We start from the raw sequence: 23368 nt of genomic DNA on the forward strand, positions 1-23368 counted from the left end.
CAGGCAGCACTGCGCCTCCCCGCTGACCCTCCCCGTGCTGCGTGCTGTTTACTCTGAAGCCTAACGACGGCACAAGCACAAGGGGTTAGTTAATTCCCTGCCAGCAAAGGCCAGCTCCATCAGGGACAGGGCTGCCTCGGAGCTCCCGCCCTGCGCGGTGCCTGTCACCAGCGCCGCTCTCAGCGGGGGCTTTGCAGCACGGTTTCGGTGTGAAATCCTGTGTTCTGGGGTCTGTTTCACTGCTGGCAGCGGGGCAGAGCCAGGGGGAGTGGGGGGGTTCCCAGTGCACCCCGTTTGGCTGCGTTGGGCATGTGCCAGCCCGTGTGCAGCAGCCCCCCCCTTGGGACCCCCATGGAGCCGCTGCGGAGGAGGACGGGACTAACTTTGTGCCAAAGCGGCCTCTGCTTCCAGACCTCTCCTCGGCTGCGGGACAAGGAGCCAGGGACGGACCTTCCTCCACATCCCACCTTCCTCCTCCTCGCCCACCGGGGACAGAGCCAGCCCCTCTCTGCAGAGGTAGGGCACGTGCTGGGGGGACCCTTACCCTGGGGAGGTGTCACCAGTGCGGGGGTGACAATAAACGGCCCTGGGTGGTCCCAGACGAAAGGGGGGGGCTCTGTCTGCTGGGTCCCTGCGGGCAGCCCCGTCTCCCGGGGATGCTCATGGGGTCCCCGCGGATGCTGAGTGGGGACCCTCCCCCGCGCAGACGCCTCCAGGTTTGGGGGGGACTCATCGGGATGGCTCCGTTCGGAGGCGATGAGGGGTGTCTCGGCTGCCCACTGGGAATTTGGGACGGGCAGGCTGCCCTTGCTGCCCTGGGTGTCTGGGTCAAATGGGCAAAGTCCTCAAATCCGCTGGGACGCGGTTCTGGCTGGACCCAGGAAGCACCGGTGCTTGTGCCCAGCTGGGGGGGTAAGCCCTTGGGGACCCCCAAAGCGATTTAGGAGCTGCCTCTCCTCTTTTTCCCCTCTCCTGGGTGCCCGCATCCCGTCTCCTGGGCACGTGAAGGCCGCTGGGATTTGGCGGCCGGGGCCCCATGTGGCTGTCCCCGCTTGGGGACCCGGCACCGTGCCCGGGCTGCAGCCGGGTGCTTTCGGCACCGATCCAGCCCCGCGGTGGCTCGGAAAATCCCGCCCAGGGCACAGGGAAGCTGGCTGCCTGCCTGGCGCTGAGCAAACAGCCGGGGCCAGGGCAATCTTTAACCCCCTGCCCCATCGCCCCGCCGCGCAGCGGGGATTTGGGGACACCGGCACAGCCCCTCCCACGTCACCTCTCCCTCCTCCGTCCCCCAAACTCGGCAGCGGGTGAGGAGCTGGGGACACGCAGCGAGGCCCTGCGGGACGGGGCACCAGGTAACACCCACCGCGGGGTGGCCCCGGCTCCGTTAGGGGACAGCATGTGCGGGGAACACCTGGGGACACCAGGGGCTTGGGGACCGGGAGGATGGAGGAGGGGGTGACCTGGCTTGTCCTGGGGCTCTGGCAGGGAAAGCCTATCGCTGCACCCCAGGGCTCGGTGCTGCTGCATCCCGGGGCCCGGAGGGGACACTGGGGACAAGCAGGGTGATGCCACCTTGTCTCTGCCCTGAGCTGCAAGCCAGCAGTTCTGGCGCCTTGTCCCCTGAGTCCCCTTGCCCCCGCAGCCCCCCATCCCTCCAGAGGGGCTCCTGCACCCCATATAGGGTGGGCAGTGGGGCAGTGGGGGGGACCCCACGGGAAGCAACGGGTGCCACCCCCACCTCTCCCTGGCAGAGCATCCGTCGCCGGGGCCATGGCGGCTCAGCCCCGCGGGGGCGAGAAGCCCTTCCACATCGTCTCCCCCCTCCTGGAGAGCCTGCCCCTCTCCAAGGCGGCGGGCACCAAGGTCTACATGAAGCTGGAAAACGTCCAGCCCACCGGCTCCTTCAAGATCCGGGGCATCGGCCACCTCTGCCAGGAGGTGAGGGTGGGCAGGGTGCTGCCCTTCTTGGGGGGGGGCACAGTGGGGGGACACAGCCATCCCCTTCCCTTCTTCCCTCTCGCCTTTCAGGCTGCCAAGAAGGGCTGCCGCCACTTCGTTTGCTCCTCAGGTGATTGGGATGGTGGGAGCTACGGGGGGGGGGGGAAATGCTCACGAGTAATGTTGGGGGGGTGCGGGGGGTTGGGGGGAGGGGCTGGAGCCCTGCCTGACCCCCGCTTTCCGCAGGGGGGAACGCGGGTCTGGCGGCGGCGTACGCGGCCAAGAAGCTGGGGGTGCCAGCCACCGTCGTGGTCCCCAGCACCACCGGTCCCACCACCGTACGGAAGCTGGAGGAGCTGGGGGCGGCGGTGGAGGTCTCCGGCCAGGTACCCCCACGGCAGCCCCCTAAAACTGGGGTCTGGGGGGGAGAAACTGAGCCTGAGCTCAGCCTGCCCTGCGATGCCGGGGCTCTGCGTGGCAATCCCCATCCCAAAACGTCCCCCTCCTGCATCACCCGCACCCCGGCATCGCAGCAGGGTCAGCCCGGGGACCCCCCACCTCAGCCCAGTGCCCTGGGTGGGTTTCTGGTGTCCCCCAGCCCCGGCGGTGATGAGGGACCCGTCTCTGGGGCGTGAGGGCTGGACATGGCCCCGCTGAGCCCCCATCGCCCCCCGCCAGGTGTGGGATGAAGCCAACAGGAGAGCCCTGGAGCTGGCGGAGACCGAGGGCTGGGTCAGCATCCACCCCTTCGACCACCCCTTGGTGTGGTGAGTGCTGCCAGGCCTCAGCTCCTGCCCCCGCTTTGCCCCATCCCCGGGGTCCGGGCTGGCTCCGGGTGCCACCAAGCTGCATCCTTTAGTGTCCCCCCCTCGCCCTGCCTCAGGCAGGGTCACGCCAGCCTGGTCCAGGAGCTGAAGGACTCGCTGGAGACCAAACCGGACGCCATCCTGCTGGCGGTGGGCGGCGGGGGGCTGCTGGCGGGCGTTGTGGCTGGCCTGCACCAGGTGGGCTGGCAGGACGTCCCCATCGTCGCCGCCGAGACCCGGGGGGCTCACAGCTTCCACGCGGCGCTGGCGGCCGGCCGGCTGGTCACCCTGCCTGACATCACCAGGTGAGATGGGCTTTGCGGGAGCAGCCGTGCCTGCGATGAGTTGGCAGGTCTCAGCCCCGCTCACCGGAGGGTCCCGGGACCACCCTGGCCGCCTCCTGTCACCTCCTCCCCTCCCGTCCCAGCGTGGCCAAGTGCCTGGGAGCCAAGACGGTGGCGGCGCGGGCGCTGGAGTGCGCCCAGGAGTGCCAGGTCATCTCCCAGGTGGTGGAGGACGCGGAGGCCGTGCGAGCCGTGGAGCAGTTCCTGGGTAAGCAGGATCCCGCTGCGGGTGACAGGGACCGCCGGGACGCGCTGGAGTCGGGGGGACGATAGGGACGGGGTGGGTGGGCGTCTCAGCGTGTCCCCCCGCTCTTGTCCCCCTGCAGACGACGAGCGGATGCTGGTGCAGCCGGCGTGCGGGGCTGCCCTGGCCCTGCTCTACACGGGGCGGCTGCAGCGGCTGCAGCGCGAGGGGCGGCTGCGGACCCCGCTGGCCTCCGCCGTGGTGGTGGTGTGCGGGGGCGGCAGCATCCAGGCGGCCCAGCTGCGGGCCCTGAAGAGCCAGCTGGGGCTGGAGTGACACCCAGCCCGAGGAGGGGGACGCCACGGAGCCCGGCCGGCACCCGCTGCATGTTTACCTTCCAAAATAACCAAAATAAAGCCCGGCTGCCTGGGGGACGCCGTGCCGGTCTCCTCCCGCAGCCTCGGCATCCATGGTGGGATGGGGAAACTGAGGCACGCGGGGACGGACGAGAGCCGGCAGGGAGGGAGCCTGTGCCTGTCCCAGGGCAGGACGGGGGTACCCACATCCCGCTCTTCCCTTTGGATGTGCCGGGCATCCTCCTCCCCGACCCTCCGTCCCCCCTCCCCTGCTCTTCCCCGGGTTGTTTGGGCTGTAGCTCCCCGCCTCAATTAGCGAGCGCTCCCTCTCTGACTAATTACTTTGCTACTGTCTTTATGCATTATTATTCTAATGATTATTAATTATTACAATCTTCTCCCGTTCCTGCCGCGCTGTCTGCGGGCAGGAGAGAACAACACACGCAGAACCCGCTTGTTACAGTGATTTATTGACCGAGCTCCCCGGCTGCGTTTAACACCCATGGGCTCTGGGGGGGGGGTGTGGGGGGGGGAGTGTGTGTGTACCCCATCCCAGAGCCCCCATGACCCCCCTTTTTTCCCCTATCCCGCTCTTTTTTCCCTTTCCCCCCCTTTCCTCCGGGCTTTCCCGTTCTCTGCCGTTCCCACTCTCTACGGCTGCGTTTGCTTTTAGCCCTTTGCTATTTGCGCCTCCCCGGGTTTTTTTCGCGTCCCCCCCCCCCCCCCCCGATGGCATTTTGCACACACACCCCCTCCCCCCCGGCTCCCTTCCCTCCATCCCCAGGCGATGTGGGGTCTTGCTCCCACTGGGGCTCCCCCACGCCCCCACCATCACCTGGTGACCTCGGGCGGGGAGAAAAGCCCTTTCCTGCCCCAAAACCCTTCTCAACCTCCTCCCCTTTGGGACACGGGGGGCTCAGCCCCAGGACCCACTCACTCCCCCCCCCCCCCCGCAAGATCACAGGCATCTCCCTCAAAGCCCTTTCCCCTGGCCGGGCGCCTGCTCCGGGACCCTACAAATCCCCCCCGCCCCTGCCTTCAGCCCTTCTCCTCTCTCCCCCGGTACATCCCACCGGCCAGGCCAGCCCCCCAGATGCTTCTTGGAGGCCAAAACCCCATAAATCAAAACTCTGCCTCTCCATCGTGGGCAATATCGTATGGAAAAAGGTGTTTCCAGGGAGCACCGAAGGCTGGAGAATCCTATTACGAGGCACACTATTAATTATAAGGAGTCAGCCCAACCTACTCCAGCCATTTTTTATCCCAGGTCCAAAACCTGATTACTTTCCACCTTCTGCAGACCTTCCCCTTCCTGGGGAAAAAAATAAAAAAAAAAATAAAAAAAAGGAAAAAGGTCAGGGGAAAAAAAAAAAGCCGTTTGCCCAACAGCTTTGGAAAAGAAGTTTATTCCCAGGACTGATGTTGCTCTGCTGGGGACCAGGGGGGAGAGCTCGCGGTGGCGTTTCCCCAGCACGGTCCCACGGGGGTTGTTGCTGGGGGTACATGTGGGCACAACTGCGGGGTTTGGGGTGACCCCCCCAAGCACCCCGACAATGAGCTTTGCCCCCTCCTTGCCTTGACGAGGGAGGGCTCAGGCTTTGGGTGTCAGCTGTGGGGGGGAAACTGAGCTTTGGGTGCCCCTGGCAGGGACATGGGGGTGCAGGTTACCTGGGGGACACCCCGCTGCGGGTGGCCATGGCCTCAGCCGGTGGGAGGTGACCCTGCGGCTGGAGGCAGGGGTGAACCCTGGGTGCTGGTGCCTTCTTGGGACTGCTGGGGTGATGGGGAGCCCAACCCTGGCTGCCATGGGGACCCTGGCTGTGATGGGGACCCCCGTCTTGGTTGTGATGCTGTACCCTGACCCCAGCTGCAATGGGGACCCCAACCCTGGCTGTGATGGAGACCCCGGCTGCAATGGGGACCCGGACCCCGGCTGCCATCCCCAGCTGCGATGGGGACCCCAGTCTTGGTTGTGATGCTGTACCCCGACCCTGGCTGCAGTGGGGACCCCGGCCCTGGCTGAGGTTAAGGGCTAGGATAACAGGGGTCTGAACCCAGCTGCTCCCAGCAAGACCAGCTCCGTGTCCCACGGCCTGGATCCTGCCCCTGTGCCCTCCCGCATCCATCAGGTCCCTTCTGCCAGGACCGAGCGGCCCATGGGTGTTTGCTGGGACCGGCAAGCCCCCAGACGGTGAACTGGGGGAAGGTTTGGCTCCTGCATCCAGCTCCGTGCTGGCGGGTCCCTGCTGGGATGGCTGCTCCCGCTGAGCCCCATCCCCCTGCGCAGACCCCTCTGTCCCCCTGCACGGGAGGTGACAGCCAGCGTCAGCCAAAGTCCCTCCTGCAGTTTCTCCTGTCCCAGGGATGGGGTGTCCCAGCAGCCCGCAAACGGCCCTCAGATGTATGCCTTGGGTTTAAAATAATAATAATAATAATAATAATAATAATAATAATAATAATAATAATAATAATAATAGCAGCCAGTGTTCACTCAGTGAATGACCTTGTGCTCCATTTTAAAATCTTCAACACTGAGCTGGAAAGGATGTTATTTAACGTGCCCCGTCCCTTATGAAAAGCACCCGTTAGCTGATAACACCGACAGCCTGGAAGGGGTGTGCCCCTGCCTCAGTTTCCCCACCTGTGAAAAGGGGAGAAGGTGCTTTTCTCGGCGGGTGATGGGAGCCTGGTGTCTTTGTGATGGCCTCAGCTCCCACCTGAGGGATCCCTCGGGGCTCGGCCCGGCTCGTTTGCCACCCCGTTATTAACGCCGGTAATGGCATAGGAAGGATAAATTCCACCACTTGGCTGAACAGGGAAAATATGCAGAGAAGTGGTTGGCTTTTCATAAATCATCGGTGCTCCGTGCTACAACCGAGCCAGGACTTAAAATTCAGGTCAGGAGAGAGGGACTCTCGTAAGCCAGCGAGGGAAGGTAATTTATTCTGTTTATATCTTTTTACTGCAAGACAAGGTGGGGGGGGGGGGAGGAACTCTGCCATGATTTTGCATTTTAAATATTAGTTCAGAGCCGCAGCCTGCCTTGGACTTTATTTATTTTTGTATCTCTGAAAACAAGAGAGGGAAATTGGGGGGGTGAGGGGGGAACTGGGGGAGGATAGCCCCCTCCTGCCTGCCCTCAGTGCCCCCGCCGGGGCAGGTGGGGCAAAAGATGCTGATGGTGTTGACGGACCCTCCCCTGTGATGTCCCCCCAAAGGTGTCCCCCCCCAGGAGCCCTGCTGCCCCCCGCCTCGGCACTCCCATGGCTCCCCCACGGGGATGCTCTGCCAGCTGGGCTGTGGGCGCCTCTGGCGTGCCCTTGGGGGGGTTTTGGGGGGTCCACACAATACCCCCCCCGCCCCGCAGGAAGAAATGGTGCACTGGCCTGTCTGTTGTGGGGGAAGGTACTGAGCTGGGAAATGTGTGTCCCCCCCCCGAGAGCCGGGGTGATGGGGGGAGAGTGGGGGGGGGGTGCTGGGGTACCAGGTGGGTGATGCAGCAGCATCCCCCTGTACAGGGCGCACCCATCCCACCCAGGGCACCCAGGGGGGTGCTCCCCCGCACCCCAGGCAGGGCTGAGGGGGGGAGCAGGGCAGCCCTGCCGGCAGCTCTCGTGGTCTTATCTTTAAAAAAAAAAAAAAAAAAATCCCCACCAACAAAAAGCCACCCCAAAACAATAAAATGAAAGGGACCAGGTGACCGAACAGTAGGTAACTAAAAGGTTTTTTATTCACATTGAACAACAAGAGCCATTCACACTAACAGCCTCCGCAAGAGGCAGCGGGGACAGGAAACCCACGACGCTTTCAGAAAACAACTTTTTTTCTTTCCTTTTCCATTCTCCTTCCTTCCCCCCCACCCCCACCCCCCCAAACTTCTATCCTCTCACCCTCCCTCCCCAGCGCCACCCCTTCCCCGGCCTTCCAAATAGAAAAATTCAGAGCCTCCGATGACTAAAGTACAATAAATAATCAGTAAACACAAAAACATACTTTATTTGTTTTGTTGTTTTGTTTTTTTTTTTTTTTTTCCTTTATACAAAATAAAGAAACTAGAAGCAAAAACTATAATACATCCTTAAATTGGCGGAGCCTCCGGGAAACGTTGGGGTGGGACTCGGCGTCGAGGCTCGGGTTGGATTTCTGCTGTTGTGGTGGTTGGGTTGGTTTTGTTGTTTATTGGGGTTTTTTGTTGTTTATTGGGGTTTTTTTGTTAGGTTTTTTTCCTGTTTCTGCCTCTTTCTGGTGCCTTTTCCGCCGGGTGGGACCCCAATCTCAGCCGGTTACTGGGGCAGCCCTGGGCCCAGTTCCCCCCCCCCCCCCCCCCCAACACTGCCCATCACCAAAAAACGGCTCCGAACCCACCTTCTCCTTGGGGATAAAAGGGGAACAACAAAACCAAGGGTGTGGGGGGTTATTCCTGCTATTCCCCATTCCCCCTGTGATGTGGTAGGGGCTAATTAAAAAGGATGCTAATTAGCAGGGGGGAGCCCTGCCCCAGCCCTCCCCCCCCCCCCTCCTCTCCCCAGGTGTCGCCGGGGGGGGGGTGGGGGTAGAGTGGGACCTGTGTCCAGGCGAGTTCAGCTTTGGTCCGAGAGGCGGTGGTCCCGACGCCGGCGGGGGGGGTTCTTCGGGGCTGGGCACCATTCATTGCCCAATGCCCCCCACCCCAGTGCTGGGGGGTGGTGGGGGGGAAAGGTGCCGGGAGGGGGAGGTAGCGGGGTGGCCCCAAGGTCCCGGGCGGCGGGGGGGGGGGGGAGGTTCTGCAGTGATGGGGAGGGATGCAGGGATGCGTTTTGGCATCGGAGCAGGGGGTTTTTATCCGGCGATGGTGATGCCCTGGTCCGGGGGGCAGCGGGGATGGGGCGGGGAGGGGGAAAGGGGGACACGCGTGTGCTGGGGGACCGTGGGGGCGTTTTCCCCCCTCCATAGGCGCACGCGTGCCCGCGCCAGGCCTACCACACCGCCGCCTCGCTGAGCTCCGGGTTGGGGTGCGAGAGACCCCCGCTGTAGCCGCTATTGCTGGACATGGAGAAAGGGGGGCTGGGCCCCCCGCTGAAGACCTCCCCGGGGATGGGGTGCAGCGAACCGGTCATCCCCGGCTCGGGGCTGGGGGTGTCGGGATGCGAGATCATATCCGTGTACCTTTGGTTTTCTGAGGAGTGGTGTCCGCTTAAAGGGGGCTCCAAGGGTCCCAGGGGTGTGGAGCCGGGTCCTGAGTTCTGAAGGTAGCTGGAGTCGGCCGGGGACTGGGCTTGGGAGGGCGGCCCGTGGGGGAAAAAGTCATAGTTGCCTCCCGGTCCGTAGTAGTCACCTTGGTAATCTGCGGGAGGAGGGAGAAAAGGATGGAGATGGTTCCCCCCAGAACCAAAAATCTTCCAAAAATCCCACCGTTCCCCATACCCAGCCTCATCCTCCCCCTTGGGCACAAGTAGGACGTGGGCCAGTGTGGCCACCCGCTCCAAAATACTCTGCCGCCTCCAAATTTGCGCCGGATGCAAATTTGAGCCCAGAAAGGGAAATAAGCCCGTCCTAAGGGCTGCAGCGCTCGTCGCCCCCTCCCTGCCTGGCCTGGAGGGAGGGGGGGGATGTAGGAGGGTACGGAGCCTGGGGCTGGGGCGGGGAGGGTGGCCCAATTTAATACTTAGTTAATGGGGAAAAAAAATTAAATATATATATATATATGTGTAAAGGGAATGGGGAAAAGGATGTATAAAGGGAATGCAGAAAAGTGTGTATAAAGGGAAAGGGGAAAAGATACACGTAAAGGGAATAGGGAAAAAATCCATGTAAAGGGAAAGGGGAAAAGATATATACAAAGGGAAAGGGAAAAGGGGAAAAAGATAGATATATATATATAAAAGGGAAAAATATATATCAAAGGAATAAGGGAAAATATATACAAAGGGAATGGGGAAAAAATACATATACATGGCATGGGGGAAAATGTATATATAATGGGGAGAAAAAAAAATATATATATAAAATGGGGAAAAATATATATATAATGGGGAAATTATATGTATGTTTAGCAGCCTGGAAGGGATCTAGGAACTAAGTGCAGGGCAGCAAGGGGTGCCTGGAAAGCCCCTCGTCAGGGGGGAGGCTTTGAAAACGCAGTTTACGGGGGCGGGGGGGAGAGGGGAGGCGCCGGGGCCGCCCCGCTGCGCCCATCCCGTCCCGTCGGGGCGGCGCGGGGGGGTGGGGGAGCCGGGCGGCGCTGACCTTCCATATGCTGCGGGCCCGGGAGGTAATTGGAACAAACGCGGCCTGAAAGGGGGACAAAAGCCCCGCAGCTGGGGCTTTGTCCGCGGGAAGAGGGGCCGCCGCCGCCCCGCCACGGCCCCGGCGGGGGCGAAGTGTGCGGGGCGGGGGGGGGGGGGGGGGGGGTCGGGGGTGCGTGGAGGGGGGTGCGTGTGTATGGAGGGGTGTGTGGGTGGGTGTAGGTGTCTGGGTGTGCGTGGAGGGGGGTGTGGGGGTGTCTGGGGGTGCGTGGAGGGGGCTGCGTGTGCGTGGAGGGCTGGCTGGGGGTGGCTGGGTGTGCGCGGCGGGGGCTGGGTGTGCATGGAGGGGTACGTGTGTGCGTGGAGGGGTGCGCGTGGAGGGCTGTCTGGGTGTGCGTAGGTGTCTGGGTGTGCGTGGAGGGAGGTGTGTGTATGGGGAGGTGTCTGGGTGTGCGTGGAGGGGTGTGCAGGGGCGTGTGGGGGGTGTCTGGGTGTGGAGGGGTGTGTACGTATATGTGGAGGTGTCTGGGTGTGCATGGAGGGGTGTCTGGGTGTGCATGGAGGGGTGTGTATGTGTATGGGGAGGTGTCTGGGTGTGCGTGGAGGGGTATGCGTGTGCATGGAGGGGTGTGCAGGGGTGTGTATGTGGAGGTGTCTGGGTGTCTGGGTGTGGAGGGGTGTGTATGTGGAGGTGTCTGGGTGTGCGTGGGAGGTGTGTGTGTATGGGGAGGTGTCTGGGTGTGCGTGGAGGGGTGTGCAGGGGCGTGTGGGGGGTGTCGGGGTGTGCGTGGAGGAAGGTGTGTGCGTGGAGGGGTGTCTGGGTGTGCGTGGAGGGGTGTGCAGGGGTGTGTGGGGGGGTGTCTGGGTGTGGAGGGATGTGTATGTATATGTGGAGGTGTCTGGGTGTGCGTGGAGGGGTGTGTGTGTGTATGGGGAGGTGTCTGGGTGTGCGTGGAGGGGTGTGCGTGTGCATGGAGGGGTGTCTGGGTGTGCGTGGAGGGGTGTGCAGGGGTGTGTATGTGTATGTGGAGGTGTCTGGGTGTGCATGGAGGGGTGTGCAGGGGTGTGTGTGTGGGTGTCTGGGTGTGGAGGGGTGTGTATGTGGAGGTGTCTGGGTGTGGAGGGGTGTGTATGTGGAGGTGTCTGGGTGTGCGTGGAGGGGTGTGTGTGTATGGGGAGGTGTCTGGGTGTGCGTGGAGGGGTGTCTGGGTGTGCGTGGAGGGGTGTCTGGGTGTGCGTGGAGGGGTGTGCAGGGGTGTGTATGTGGAGGTGACTGGGTGTGCGTGGAGGGGTGTGCAGGGGTGTGTGGGGGGGTGTCTGGGTGTGGAGGGGTGTGTATGTGTATGGGGAGGTGTCTGGGTGTGCGTGGAGGGGTGTGCGTGTGCATGGAAGGGTGTGCAGGGGTGTGTGTGGGGTGTCTGGGTGTGCATGGAGGGCTCTGGGTGTGGAGGGGGGTGTACGTGGAAGTGTGTGGGTGTGCATGGAAGGGGGTGGGTGTGTGGGGAAAGGGGTGTGCACGAAGGGGTGTGTGTGGAGGGGTCTGGATGTGCACGGAGGGGTCTGTGTGTGTATGTGGAGGGGAGGGTGTGCGTGGAGGGGAGGGTGTGCGTGCATGGAGGGTTATGTGCGTATGTGGAGGTGTCTGGAGGGGTGTGCGTGGAGGGGTGTGCGTGTGCATGCAGGGGTGTGCGTGGAGGTGCGTGTGCACGTGGCGGGGGGGTGTGTGTGTGGAGGGGTGTGTGTGTATGGGGAAATGGGTGTGCATGGAGGGGTGTCTGGGTGCGCGTGGAGGGGTGTCTGGGTGCGCGTGGAGGGGTGTCTGGGTGCGCGTGGAGGGGTCTGTGTGTGTGTGGAGCAGGGTGGGTGCGTGTGGAGGTGTCTGGAGGTGTGTGCGTGGAAGGGCCTGGGTGTGTGTGGAGCGGTGTGCGTATGCGTGGAGGTGTATGCCTGTGCATGCAGGGGTGTGCGTGGAGGGGTGTGCGTGTACGTGGAGGTAAGCACACGTGGGGATGCGCATCCCTGCGCCGGTACGTGCATTGCGCAGCTGTGGGTGTGCGCAGCCATGGGTGTGCGTGCACAGACACCTTGCCGTGCATGGGGCGGCCGCGGGCACATCCCCCTCGCCGTCCCCTCGAGGGATGGAAAAACCCGTGGAGAAGCGGGACAGGGAAGGAACAAAGACAAAGGGGCAGAAGGAAGGATGGAGCCAGGTGGGGGGGGGGAGTCGGATGGGGCAGGGCCCCCGCGGACGGTCCCTCACCTCCGTAGTACGTGTAGGGCGTCGAGCCGAGCATCTCGGACTCGTCGAGGCGGCCGCCGAGGGGCCGCATCCTGCGGGGGCTGCGGAAGAAGGCGTGCCGGCGGGCCCCCAGCGCGCTCAGCTGCTTCATCCGCCGCTCCTTGGACCGACGGTTCTGGAACCAGACCTGCGGCCAAGCCGGCGTCACCACCCGCCGGGGGACACCAGGGACCCCCCTGCGTCAGGACACCCCCCCCTTTCCCACAAAGTATGGCTGGGGAAAGGGATGGGAATCTTGCGCTTGCCTGGGAGGGGATGGGTTTCCCATCTCTGGGTGATTTTTAATGAGACATCCCCCATCCTGCTGCCAATTGCCTCAAAAGGGGCATGAGGGGATGGGGGGACACACACCAAATAATAAGGTTTATTAAAATCCTGGCCCCCTCGCTGCATCCCCCCATGCACATCCTCATCCCGTCTGTCCCTACAAGGGGGAGGGCAGCCAGAAAATACAGGAGGGAGAATTTTTCCCTTCTACGGGGGGGAAAAAAGGGAGAGGAAAAAAGGGAAGGAAAAGGGGGGGAGGAAGTCCGGATCGTGGCAGAAGCAGGCGGAAAGCGGGGAGATGAGCACCTGCCGCGGCGAGCAGGGAGGCGGAAGAAAAACCGGCGGGTGAGGATGGAGATAAAAGGGACGGGGAAGACGCGGCCGCCTCGTTACGGGGCATCGCCGCATCCGAACGGCACGGCCTCAGCCCCCGCACGCCTTTTCCCCCGTCTGGTGGAAATAATCCTGGTTTGGATTATTGCCCCATTTCCGTGCACCCTCCCCCCGCCCCCTGCCGTGTCCCCAGGGATGGGGCGGCTCGGGGGAAGGAGCACGTCGCACTCCGGGGACTTCTCCTGCTCCCCTCTGCCGGGAGCCGGGATTCTCGCAGCTCCGCTGCTGGCAAAGCCGGAGAGTCCTCCCCTGTTAATGCCTCTATTAAAGCCCATTAATCCCTACATTTCCGCAGGGATTTTCTTTACGGGGGCAGTGTGGTAAGAAAGTGCCGGGCTGCCCGCAGAGCGCAATGGCTTCTCCTTGCTTTCACGAGGCCGGAGCATCCATCTCCCCGGCACGCCGGGGGATCCCGCTCGGCCCCGAGGGGAGCCGAGGCAGCGGGGGAGCCCGGATAACCCATGTTTCGGGGCTGCTTTTAATCTCTTCCCATGGGGCCAGTGTATTAAAATGCGGGGTGGGGGACCCCCGCTGGCCCACGGGAGCGTGGGGTGGGTGCAGGGCTGGGGTGACGCTGGCAGGGGACGTGTGGCGTTTGCCTGTCCCCGTTTCCCCAGCTCTGTGTCCCAACGCCTTCCCAGCACCTGGGGGAGACCGTCACGGCCTTGAGCTATCCGGGCTCCCACCGGCACCCCTTTTCCGTCCTGCCTTTCCCTGTCTGTGCTCTCCCAGAGGAAATCGCCCCCTGAAGCTCTGATGTCACAGGAACCTCGGTCTGCGGCGGGAATGACATCACTGGCCAGCCCGGTGACATCATGCTGTCGGGAGGGCACAGGGGGGTGGTGGTGGGGGGGGGACACGCCGAGGCGGCAGGTTGGGGCCACCCTACCTGTATGACTCTCATGTTGAGGCCGGTCTCCTGGGCCAGCTGCTCTCGGATGTGGCGGGTGGGTTTGGGGGTGGCGGCGAAGGCAGCTTTGAGGGTCTCCAGCTGCTTGGCTTTAATGGTGGTGCGGGGCCCCCTCCGCTTGGTGCCCGAGTTCTGCTCCTCGTTCTCGTTGTTGGTGGTCTCCTTGTCCGAGGAGGTCGAGTTGTCCGTCTCCTTGGTGTCGTCCTGCATGGGGTCCTGGAGATCCGGGGACAAACTCCTGTCTGTACATGAGGACACTGTAAAGGAGACCCAGAGAGGAAATGCGGGGGGGGGGGATATGACTTAGGGGAGAGATCAACCTCCCTCTCCTCTGCCCTCCCTGGCCCAGCTGCTTTCCAGAAGAGGGGCTGGGGGGTGCTGGAGAGCAGCAGGGGGTGCAGATGGCCTCTGCCCCCCCCCCCCCTCCCCGCCCCGCTACCCCTAAAGCATCGTCCCCCCAACATCACGCAGAGCTCCAGGCAAGCACCGCCCGATGCTGCTTGCACACCATGTTGTGCTGGGCCGGGGTGGGGGGGGGGGGGAGCTGGGGAGGGGGCAAACCCCCAGGCCCACCGCAGCCCCCGGAGTTCCCCCTCTCCCCCGCCTCCCACAACTTTCACACCGGGAAGCGGGATGCGCCGCTGGGAAAAACGCAACCGGTCCCTGTCGGGGTTTGGGGGGTGTCTCCAGTCACTGCCTTGAGCCTGGCTCACGCCCCGCCCCAGCCACCCCCGTCCCCCGGGGACCCTGATGCCAGCACCCACACCCCCCCGCCCAAGGCCAAGCTCTACTCGCCTCGCTCACAGCAGCGGCCCCACTGACTGGCGTGGCAGGATCCGGCCCCGGGTGCTGGACGGAGAGAGAGCCCACGGAAGGGGGTGAGCACAGGCGCCCGGCATGGCTGGGACAGCAGGAGTGGGCCTGATCCTGCTGTCCTGACGCAGAGACAGCTTCCAAGGAAGTCAAATGGGAGCTTTGCCTCTGGGTGAAAGGAGGCGAAGGATCAGGCCCGCGGCGCGGGGGGGACGGGGCACACACGCAGGGGCGTGGGGAGGAGGCGGGGGGCCGGGGTTGGGGAGGGTCCCGGCTCCCCACCGGGGGCAGGAGGGGTGGGAGCGATGCCGTGGGGCTGCACCTCGGCCACCGCTTGTCCCACGCGTGTCCTGCGTGGTGGTGGTGGGGGGTCACAAAAGCTTCCACCCAGTGGCTTTCACCTCCCTCCCCCCGCAGATTACCGGGGGGTGGGGGTCTGGCTGGCTGCGGGGTGCAGCCCCTCACCCCGCAAAGCGAAATCTTTGGGGGGGGGGGGGGGACGGACCGGTGGGGGGGAGGACAGGGGACGGGCAGCATGGCGGCGGCTGCGGGGCCGCGTCCCCCGGGCGATGCGGTGGGCCGAGCCGCTCGTACCTGAGTTGAGGCTGCTTTCCTTCAGGGTGGGAGAGTTCAAATAATCCTCTTTGCAAACAAATTTGTTTTCGTCGATGATATAGAGTTCCTCGCCCGTGGAGAGCTGCTTGTTGCAGACCATGCAGGTGAAACAGTTCAGGTGAAAGACTTTATTCCGGGCTTTCCGGACGAGGTCGCTGGGGGAGATGCCTTGGGAGCAGCCGGCGCATTTGGTACCAAACCTCCTGGAAAAAGGGAAGAAAAGGGAGAGCTGGAAGCGCTGGGAACGATGGGCTGCGGCGGGGGGAGCCGTTTATAGCGATTCCCCCCTCCTCTCCCCCAAAATCCCACCGTCTTCCAGCATCTCTTTGCTGGGGGAACAAGCGATTCGCACCCTTCGGGGCGAGGGGGAGGAGAGCCTTCATCCCCGCGCAGCCCCGCTCGCAAGGCGCGGGGTGGGCTGCGGGGACAGCTCAGGTATGGGGGGGGGTCCCCACCCGGGGGGGCAGACACACATGAGCATCCTCGCCCGGATTTGGCCCCAGAAGGGCCGGAGGGGAGGGGAGGGCGGCGGGGGTTCCCCTCCGCGCTCCGCGGGGGGGGATTTCGTTTCAACCGGTGCCTCCCGGGCAGGGAATGGGGCGAGGGGGGCGGGGGAGGGAGGGGTAGGGGGGGCTCGGATCCATCCGGCGCCGGCCTAAAAATCCGGGGGAGAAAACGGGCAAATTGCGGCCAGAGAGATGGAAAAAAAGGGAGCGGCGGGTGCGGGGGAAACCGCGCACCCAGAACAAAACCGGGCGGCGGAGGAGGGAGCTCCGCTCCCCGAAGCATCCCGGGGTCCCCAGCCCGGCGCCGGCACCGTCCCGCTTTCCCGGGAAGAGGGGGATTTTTCCCGGTTGGAAGCAGCGCTTTGGAAATCTCCGATTTTCCTTCCCTTCGTTGGAGGCAGAGCGGGTTTTTTTGTACCTCAGGAGATGCCTTTTTGAAATTATTTTTTTTCCAGGGAATCCGAACTGGCCGGAAACGGTCTCCCGAAGAAAAACAAAACAAAACAAAACCAAATCCTAAATCAAAAATTTTTTTTTAAAAAAGGAAAAAATTTAAAAAAAAAAAAAAAAAGGTGAGAAGAAAAAGAAAAGGACAAAACCCCAGAGACAAAACAAACAAACCCCCACCCCACAAAAAAATACCCCCCATCCTCGGGAGCGGGGGCTGCCGCTGCCGGGCCCCGGGGGGGCTGCCAGGCCCCGGGGTGCCCACGCAGGGTCCCCCCCTTTTTTCCCCTCCGGCCGTGGCACAACTTCTGCCTCCCCGTGACGTTGATGTAGTGAGGGCATTAGGAGTCATAAGTCATCGACTCCCCCCCCCCCCCCCTTTTCCCATCCCGGCCCCTAATTTCCTCATCGGCACCTTATCGCAGTCATTAGGGGCGTTTAAGGAGCTCGGGGGGCCGCCGGCGCGGGGTGGGGTGGTGGGGGGCGAGGTTTTGGCCACCGTCTTCACCGGGGCCTGTGGTCCCGGGAGAGGGTCGAGGAGCGCCAGGCCGAATCCCCGGGGGAGGGCGGAGGTGGGGGGGGGACACAAGCGGCTGTCGCCGCGACGCCCACCCGGGCCTGCCGCGACGGGGCGGGCGGCGACACCGGCGGAGCGGGGCCCGGTGCTGGTGGATGCAAGGTCACGGGGAGACCGGCGGGTGTGTGGGGGGGCACAGCCTCGCCACCCCCACCCCCGGGCTGCAACAGCGGCCGTAGAGCAGCCGCCGGCCCCCCATCCCCGGGGCTCCCCCGATTCGGGGGGGCTGCTTCCCCGCCGGAGCGGTGGGGCGGGCTCGGTGCGGATCCCGGGCAGAGAGCGACGGGGGCGGGAAGCGGGGAGCCCCCCGCAGAAGCTCCGGGGGAGACCGGAGCGGGAGGCGGGCGCGGTGTGAACCTCCGCACCCTCTCGTCCCCGTTCGTTGGGTGGCTGAGTGTGTGTGGGGGGGTGTGTGCTGGGGGCGGGGGGTTTCTCACCTGAAAAAGTCATTTTTGCAGTAGAGTTTTCCTTCCCTGGAGAAGCATTTCTCGGTCAGGTTGCACTTGCACTCGCAGCACTGGACGCATTTGATGTGCCATGCCCTGTCCAAGACGTTGAGCAGGAACCGGTCCAAAATCGGCCTCTCGCAGCCCGCACAATGCACCATCATAACCTCCGCCGGGGGATGGAGACGCGCAAACGAGAAGTCAGCCCCGCGCCGGCTCAAAAACGCAGGGAAAAAAATAAAAAATAATAATAACAAAATAAATTTTAAAATTTATTATAAAAAAAAAAAAGAAAGAAAGAAGAAGGAATAACGAAAAATTCAAGGGAAGGGAGCGGAGCGGCTGTCAAGTTCTTCCCCCTTTTCTCTCCGGAGTCTCGGCGGCGGGAGGGGAAAAAACCCCGATGCTCCCCCTCCTCCGGCAAAAAAAAAAAAAAAAAAAAAAAAAAAAAAAAAAAAAAATTATAAAAAAAAAAAATCCAAACCGCCCCCGAGAAATAACAATAATAATGATAATAATTAAAAAAAACCCCAATCCCCCCTCGGTCCCTCCGGAGCTCCCCGGCAGCCGTCGGAGCGGCGGCCGCGCTGCTGGCGGGCTCTGCGGCAGCGGGCGCGGCGGGAGGGGTGCATGAACCCCCCCCCTGCAGCCGGCAGCCCCGGTGCCTCGCTGTGCTCCGCCGCCGCCGCGCCGCCACTCTCATGCTGTCCCCATCGCCAGCTTTGTCCCCCGCCTTAGTAATTCGCGCATCCTTATTCAGATTTAGTGACGTGGGGGCCCGCGTCGCCTCGGCCGCGGCCAATGGGAGGGCGGTAACCATGGCAACCTCTTAATTTATAGCATATCTAAATTGGCTCCAGCCTTGTGCTTGGCACAGAGGGAAAAAAACAACGCGCCTCTATTGTTGAGGGTGGCTTGTACCTGTGCCGCCAAGTGAGTATGCACCTGGCTGGGGGGTCGGGGGGGTCGGGGGGGGGCACGCTGCGAAAAAACCCTGATTTCCCCCCAATTCTCCTTTTATTTGTATTGATTTCTTTCCAAAGGGATGCTCGGGGAGGGTTTTAGTGGGGTCCCGAGTTGGGCCGGGGGTGAGCATCACCTGTTTTTGGGGTTGGTTGATATTTTTATTTTTTTTTGCGCAAGGCGGGGGAGGGGGGAGATGCTTTTTGTCTGGAAGAGCAACAAGCGGGAAAAAGGGGGGGGGGAGGATTTTAGAAGGGGGGTGGGAGGGCGGACGGGGGAGGAGGGCGCGGGGAGGGCCGGCTCCTCCGCGCAGCGTGGCGGGATGAAAAGTTCCGTGCTGCGCGGAGGTATGTGGGCCCCCCCGCCACCCCCCTCCCCGGCCTTTGTCCCACGGGCCTGTCGCTTGCCCGCCCCTTCCCCGTTCCGCAGAACTCGCTGGCAACCCCCGGGGGGGGGAGATAGGAGGGGGGGGGGCGGCGGGCGCTACCCCCTCGGACACTGTTTTTTTCCTCTTTAATTCCAGGTGCGGCGGAGCTGTAAATCGCCGGCTGCCGTGCGGGAGGGGACGGAGTGCAGGATTGGACCCGGCGCTTGGGGGTTATGGGGGGGGGGGGGGGGGCGACACACACTGTGTGGGGGCGTTATTCTGTCTGGGGCCGAGGGGCCGCTGCCCCAGCCCGGAGCCCCCCACCGGAGCGGCGGGGTCGGTGCGGCGCGGCGCCGCCGCTTCCCCGGGGTTCGGGGAGAGGACGGGGGCGGCCCTGGGGTCCGGCCGTGCGGGGAGGAAGAGGAAGGCGGCAGGGCAGGTGAAGGCCGGCCCTCCCCTCCCCTTCCCCGCCCGTTTCTCCAGCCAAAATATCTACATTTATAATTTTATTTTAATTTTTCCTTTTTTTTTTTTTTTTTTTTTCTTCGGGGGTAGAAGGCTCGACCAAAGTCCGCTCCGGCCCGGCAGCCGCGGAGCATCCCGCCGCCGGCTCTGCACCGGGGCTCGGAAACGCTCCGGTAGCAGCAAAAAAAACCCAACCAAAACCCCAAAAACAACCCCGCCGCGGCAAAGGGGCATCGGAGGGGAAGTGGAGGCGGTTTTGTGTGTGCCCTTGGCTTTGTGGAAAGAGAGAGAATCGAAATAAGAAAATACGGAGAGAGGAGAGCACCCGAGAAGAGAGAGAAAGAAAAGGAAATAAAGCGAGAAAGACAAGAGACGGAAAGAGAGAAAGCGTCTGAGAAAAAAAGAAACAGAAGGGAAAAGAAAAAGAGAGAGAAAAAGGAAGAGAGTGAGGAAAAATAAATTAACGGAGACAATAAAAAAAAAACACAAAACGAAGAAAAGGAGAGACAGAAGGAAAACCGAAAGAAAAACGAATAAAAAATAAGAGAAGGAAAAAGAAGGAAGGAAAGACGGAATAAATGAACGAAGGAAAAGATAAATACAAATAAAGAAGGCAAGAAAGGAGACGGGGGGGAAAAAGGGAAGGAAAAGAAAGGAAGAGTAAAAATGAGAGAAGGAAAGAAATAATAAGAAAGAAACAACGGCGAGGACGGAAAAGAAAGAAAACGAAAAAGAAAGCGTGAAAGAAAAGCGCCAGAGCGTGCGAGAAAGAGGAGGGAAAAGAAAAGGAAACAAAGAGAGAAGGAAAGGAGAAAGGGAAGAGAGAAGGAAAGAAATAAAAAAGGCAATAAATTAAAAAGGGCAGAAACGGGCAAGAAAGGCGAAGGAAGAAAGAGGAAAAGGGACCGCACCGCTGGCCGATCGCGGCCGCGCTCCCGCCGCGGCTCTGCCCAAGTTTGTCGGGGGCTCCGGGGGCTTTTCCCAGGAATTTCGGAGCCGCGGAGCGGTGCGGAGCCGGCCCCCGGGGTGCCGCTGCTCGGTGAAAAGAGGGGGGGCGGGAAAATTCGGGGAAGGGTCCGAGGGAATCACGGCAGAGGGGACAAGGCTGGAGGGTCCCGGCGGTGGCCAGTCTCCCGGCCCCGCGGGGGTCTCCCACGCCGCGTAACGAGGAGACCCCCGCCGGGGCGTCAATCCGTAAATAACGACGTATTTCGGGAGGTACGCGGATAGAGATATATACGTGCGCGTATTTTCTACGCGTGTGCGTAGATAGAAATCTGTAATGCACATCGCGACACGCACCCCCCTGTCCGTGTGTCCCCGTGGGGCTGTGCTGGGGGGGGGGGGCGCGGGTGGGACGACGGCCAGCCTGTGCCACGGTCCCAGGCGGTAACGGGCCTCCTCTGGATAATCCTATGGATAACGGGGTTCCTATGGATAATCCGCAAGCGGCACCCACGCACTCCTCTCCCACGGCCATGCACACCCCCCACGGCGCCCGGTGCTCCCCCAACCTGCGCCCCCCATACCGGGACCGTTCTCCCGCCGCGATGCCGCCGGGTCCGCTGGGGACAGCGTGGGGGGGGGGGGTCCCCGGCTGCCGATACCGGCAGCCGGGGACCCCCCCCCCCACGCTGTCCCCAGCGGGCCCGGCGGCGGGGAAGCGATGCCGGGGGGGTCCCGCTCTCCCCTGCCGGCCTCAGCTCCCTTTTTCGTTTGAAATTAAAGGAATAAAGAAAGCCAAGGGGAAGGAAAGGCGGGGGGGGGGGGGGAACCCACTTACCCCCTTCCCCCCCCGCCCCCGAGCCCACCCCATCAGCCACATTCCCTTATGGTAACAGATGGTAATTCAAGGCTCCATAATATCCGCCTATATGTAACTAATAAACCTATTGTGTTTTAACAGGGCAATGCACGGAGAAGCAGCGTCGCTTATACAAGGTGTTGCTGGAATTTACTATATGCGCGTGTGTATATATATATATAAAAAAACCCACAATAACAACAAAAAAAAATCCCCTTTCAAGAATAAAGTGTATCAACTTACAACACAACAGACGGCAGAGGGATAAGTGAAACAGACAAAAGACAAACAAGATAATAATCTGTTTCCAATCAGTTAAGCCCTGTAGAATTTGTAATACGCGGTTTGCATATTCCCCCTGTGTTTTGTAATTAATTATCTATCTGTTAGGATGCTCCGCCGACGACTTTGTTGATATTTCCAACTATTTTTAGTTGTAGGCTGCGGTCACGCCGGGAAGCAGGAGAGCGGAGGAGCGCGGAGGAGCGCGGCCGGGCTCCGCGGTTCTCCCGGCCGGGCGATGCCGAGCCCGGGCGCGGTGGGAGGCGGCGGTTCCGCACCTCTCCGCGTTCCTCCGCGGGGCTGCTGCCGGCGGGAGCGCGTTTTTGGGGGCAGGCGAGGTTTTTCCTCGCCGCGTCCCCCCCGCGCTTTCCCCTTGGTAAGAGGGGGACGGTGCGGGTTTTAACATTAAACAAACCCAGCAAGCATCTCCTCGCCGGGCCATAGGCGTTTCTGAGTGACTGCGTTACAAATTGTAAATTTAAATAGCTCACAGGATTCATTACCTCCCGCGTCTGATTTCACCCAGCCGTGAAAAATTGTCCTGGTGTACCACTGAGAAAGGGTTTGCTGCAAAGAGCCACAGTCTAATCACCAGCTTTCTCTCTTCAACAAAAGTGTAATTATTTTGTTTTGGGTGTAAATATAACCCACCGTACAAAAAAAAAAAAAAAAAAAGGAAAAAAAAAAAAAGATAAACCTCCAGCAGCGTCTGAATGCATTACAGGGCCGTTTAAAAAGATCCGTCCTAAATTAATACCAAGGTTAAAAGGGGAAGGCAGCTGGGACATGGAAATTTCCGTATTATACGGGGCTGGGGGGGGGGGGCTGAGGTGCGTGTGAGTGTGTCTGCGAGTGTGCGTGTTCACACCGCCGGCAAACAATGCGCGCAGCCCCCACGGTGCCACCCAGACCCCCCGCTCCTTCTCTTTCCTCCCCAAAAAGGGGGCTCCGAGGAAGGGCCGGGGTCCTGGTGTTTTCCCTCCCGCTCCGGTGCTGGGGAAAGGGAATGCCCCATCCCGACCCGGCTCTTTCCTCCCCACGGGTGTTTCTGTAAACGGCGGGGGGGCGTTGAAGAAGAAAACAAACAAACAAAAATCCCCCAACCCAAATGCAAACGAAGAACTGGGGGATTTTTATTATTTTTTTGTGTGTTTATCCCCTTTCTGTTATTTTTAACGAATTCATTGTTTCCTTCTCTCCGAGCTCCAGCCCGGGGTTTCGGAGGAAGAAACGGCACGTAACGAAAGGCGCTGCCGGCGCCGGCGGCAGGATGAAGCCCCGGGAGAGGCGGAACGGCGGCGGGACCGGGCTCGGTGGAGGCGCTTTAAAGGAAAAAACAAACAAACAAAAAAAACCCCACACAAACACAAAAAAAAAAAAAAAAAGAGAGAAAAAAAATCCCAAACCAAAATGAAAACACAAAAAAGAAATCAGGCGAGGAGCAGCGGGGCGGGTGCCGATCGGTGGCCGCAAGAGCTCCGGTGGCCCGTCGCTGCGAGCCCGGGAGCGGAGAGCAGCCCTGCCGGGCGCACCGACTCCCCCTCGGCCCCCGGACCGCGGCCCGGAGCCCCGGCGCTCCCCCCTCCCGGTTTTGGGAACAAGCGGCGCCGACCGAGGTGCCGCTTTTGCCATCTTCCCCGCTCCCTTTCCCCAGCCGTGATTTCCCAGCCCCGCTCCCCCCACTCTCCCCACAGAGGTTTTAATCCGTTCCTATTTTTATTTTTATTTTTATTTTTATTTTTATTTTTATTTTTATTTTTATTTTTTCTTTTTGAATTTTTACGCCATCGGTAATTGGCGATGCTTTAATTGCGCGCCCCGCCGCCCAGCCCAGCCCCTCCTAACTCCGGCACCATCCCGGGGCCCCGTTCCCATCGCCCCGACGGTTCCCCGGGGCTGAGCCGCCCCCGGTTCTCCCTGCCCGGGCTGGGGCCCCCGTTTTGCTGGTTGCCGGCCCGGAGCCCCCCGTGGCTGCCCGTCCCCACGTGCCGAATCGCGGGTGGGCAAAGCCTTGGGCTTGCGAGCAGCGTGTGCGGCAAATAAACGAACAGGCGACAGCCAAACCCAGAGCTTCGGAAACTTATTGACTTGGCGAGGTGGGAGAGGGGGGGGCATGCAGCGAAGAACTCCCTCCAAAATTTCCTCGGGTGATCCCCGGCCCGTTACAACCTCCCGTCGATGCGACCGCCCCCCCACCCCCCCCCGGTGGGGCTGCTCGGGCCGTTCCCACCCGCTCCCCCCCCCCGCCTTCCCGCTAATGAGCGTGTGTGTTGACACGGCGAGGCGATGCCCCCATTTGCCTTTGTTTGGGAGGTGTGAAAGAGGGAATCTGCATGAGAAAAGCCGGCGGCGACCGCGGAGC

General features: G+C 61.7%; 2 protein-coding genes across 3 annotated transcripts; one reads left to right on the forward strand and one right to left on the reverse strand.

Annotated features, from left to right (window-relative positions):
* Positions 1–401: 401 nt before the first annotated feature.
* On the forward strand, positions 402–6031 carry SDSL (serine dehydratase like). 2 transcript variants are annotated; one of them, XM_063351493.1, is made up of 9 exons: positions 402–516; positions 1231–1352; positions 1752–1938; positions 2029–2068; positions 2185–2324; positions 2617–2705; positions 2822–3049; positions 3172–3296; positions 3415–6031. In XM_063351493.1, the coding sequence occupies exons 3-9, from the start codon at positions 1771–1773 to the stop codon at positions 3606–3608; spliced, it is 984 nt and encodes a 327-aa protein (XP_063207563.1). In that variant the 5' UTR covers positions 402–516; positions 1231–1352; positions 1752–1770; the 3' UTR covers positions 3609–6031. The 2 variants fall into 2 exon arrangements, with proteins under 2 accessions (XP_063207563.1, XP_063207562.1); XM_063351492.1 differs by lacking the exon at positions 402–516 and having other exon boundaries at positions 1208–1352.
* Positions 6032–8381: 2350 nt separating this feature from the next.
* Positions 8382–17386, reverse strand: LHX5 (LIM homeobox 5). Its single transcript, XM_063351119.1, has 5 exons — positions 17117–17386; positions 15129–15352; positions 13701–13978; positions 12113–12278; positions 8382–8951 (listed from the first exon to the last, which is right to left on the reverse strand). Exons 1-5 carry the CDS (start codon positions 17287–17289, stop codon positions 8584–8586), a joined length of 1209 nt encoding a protein of 402 aa, XP_063207189.1. The 5' UTR covers positions 17290–17386; the 3' UTR covers positions 8382–8583.
* Positions 17387–23368: the final 5982 nt, after the last annotated feature.

This window comes from Chroicocephalus ridibundus, chromosome 13, assembly GCF_963924245.1.
Source record: "Chroicocephalus ridibundus chromosome 13, bChrRid1.1, whole genome shotgun sequence".
Classification (NCBI taxonomy): domain Eukaryota; kingdom Metazoa; phylum Chordata; class Aves; order Charadriiformes; family Laridae; genus Chroicocephalus; species Chroicocephalus ridibundus.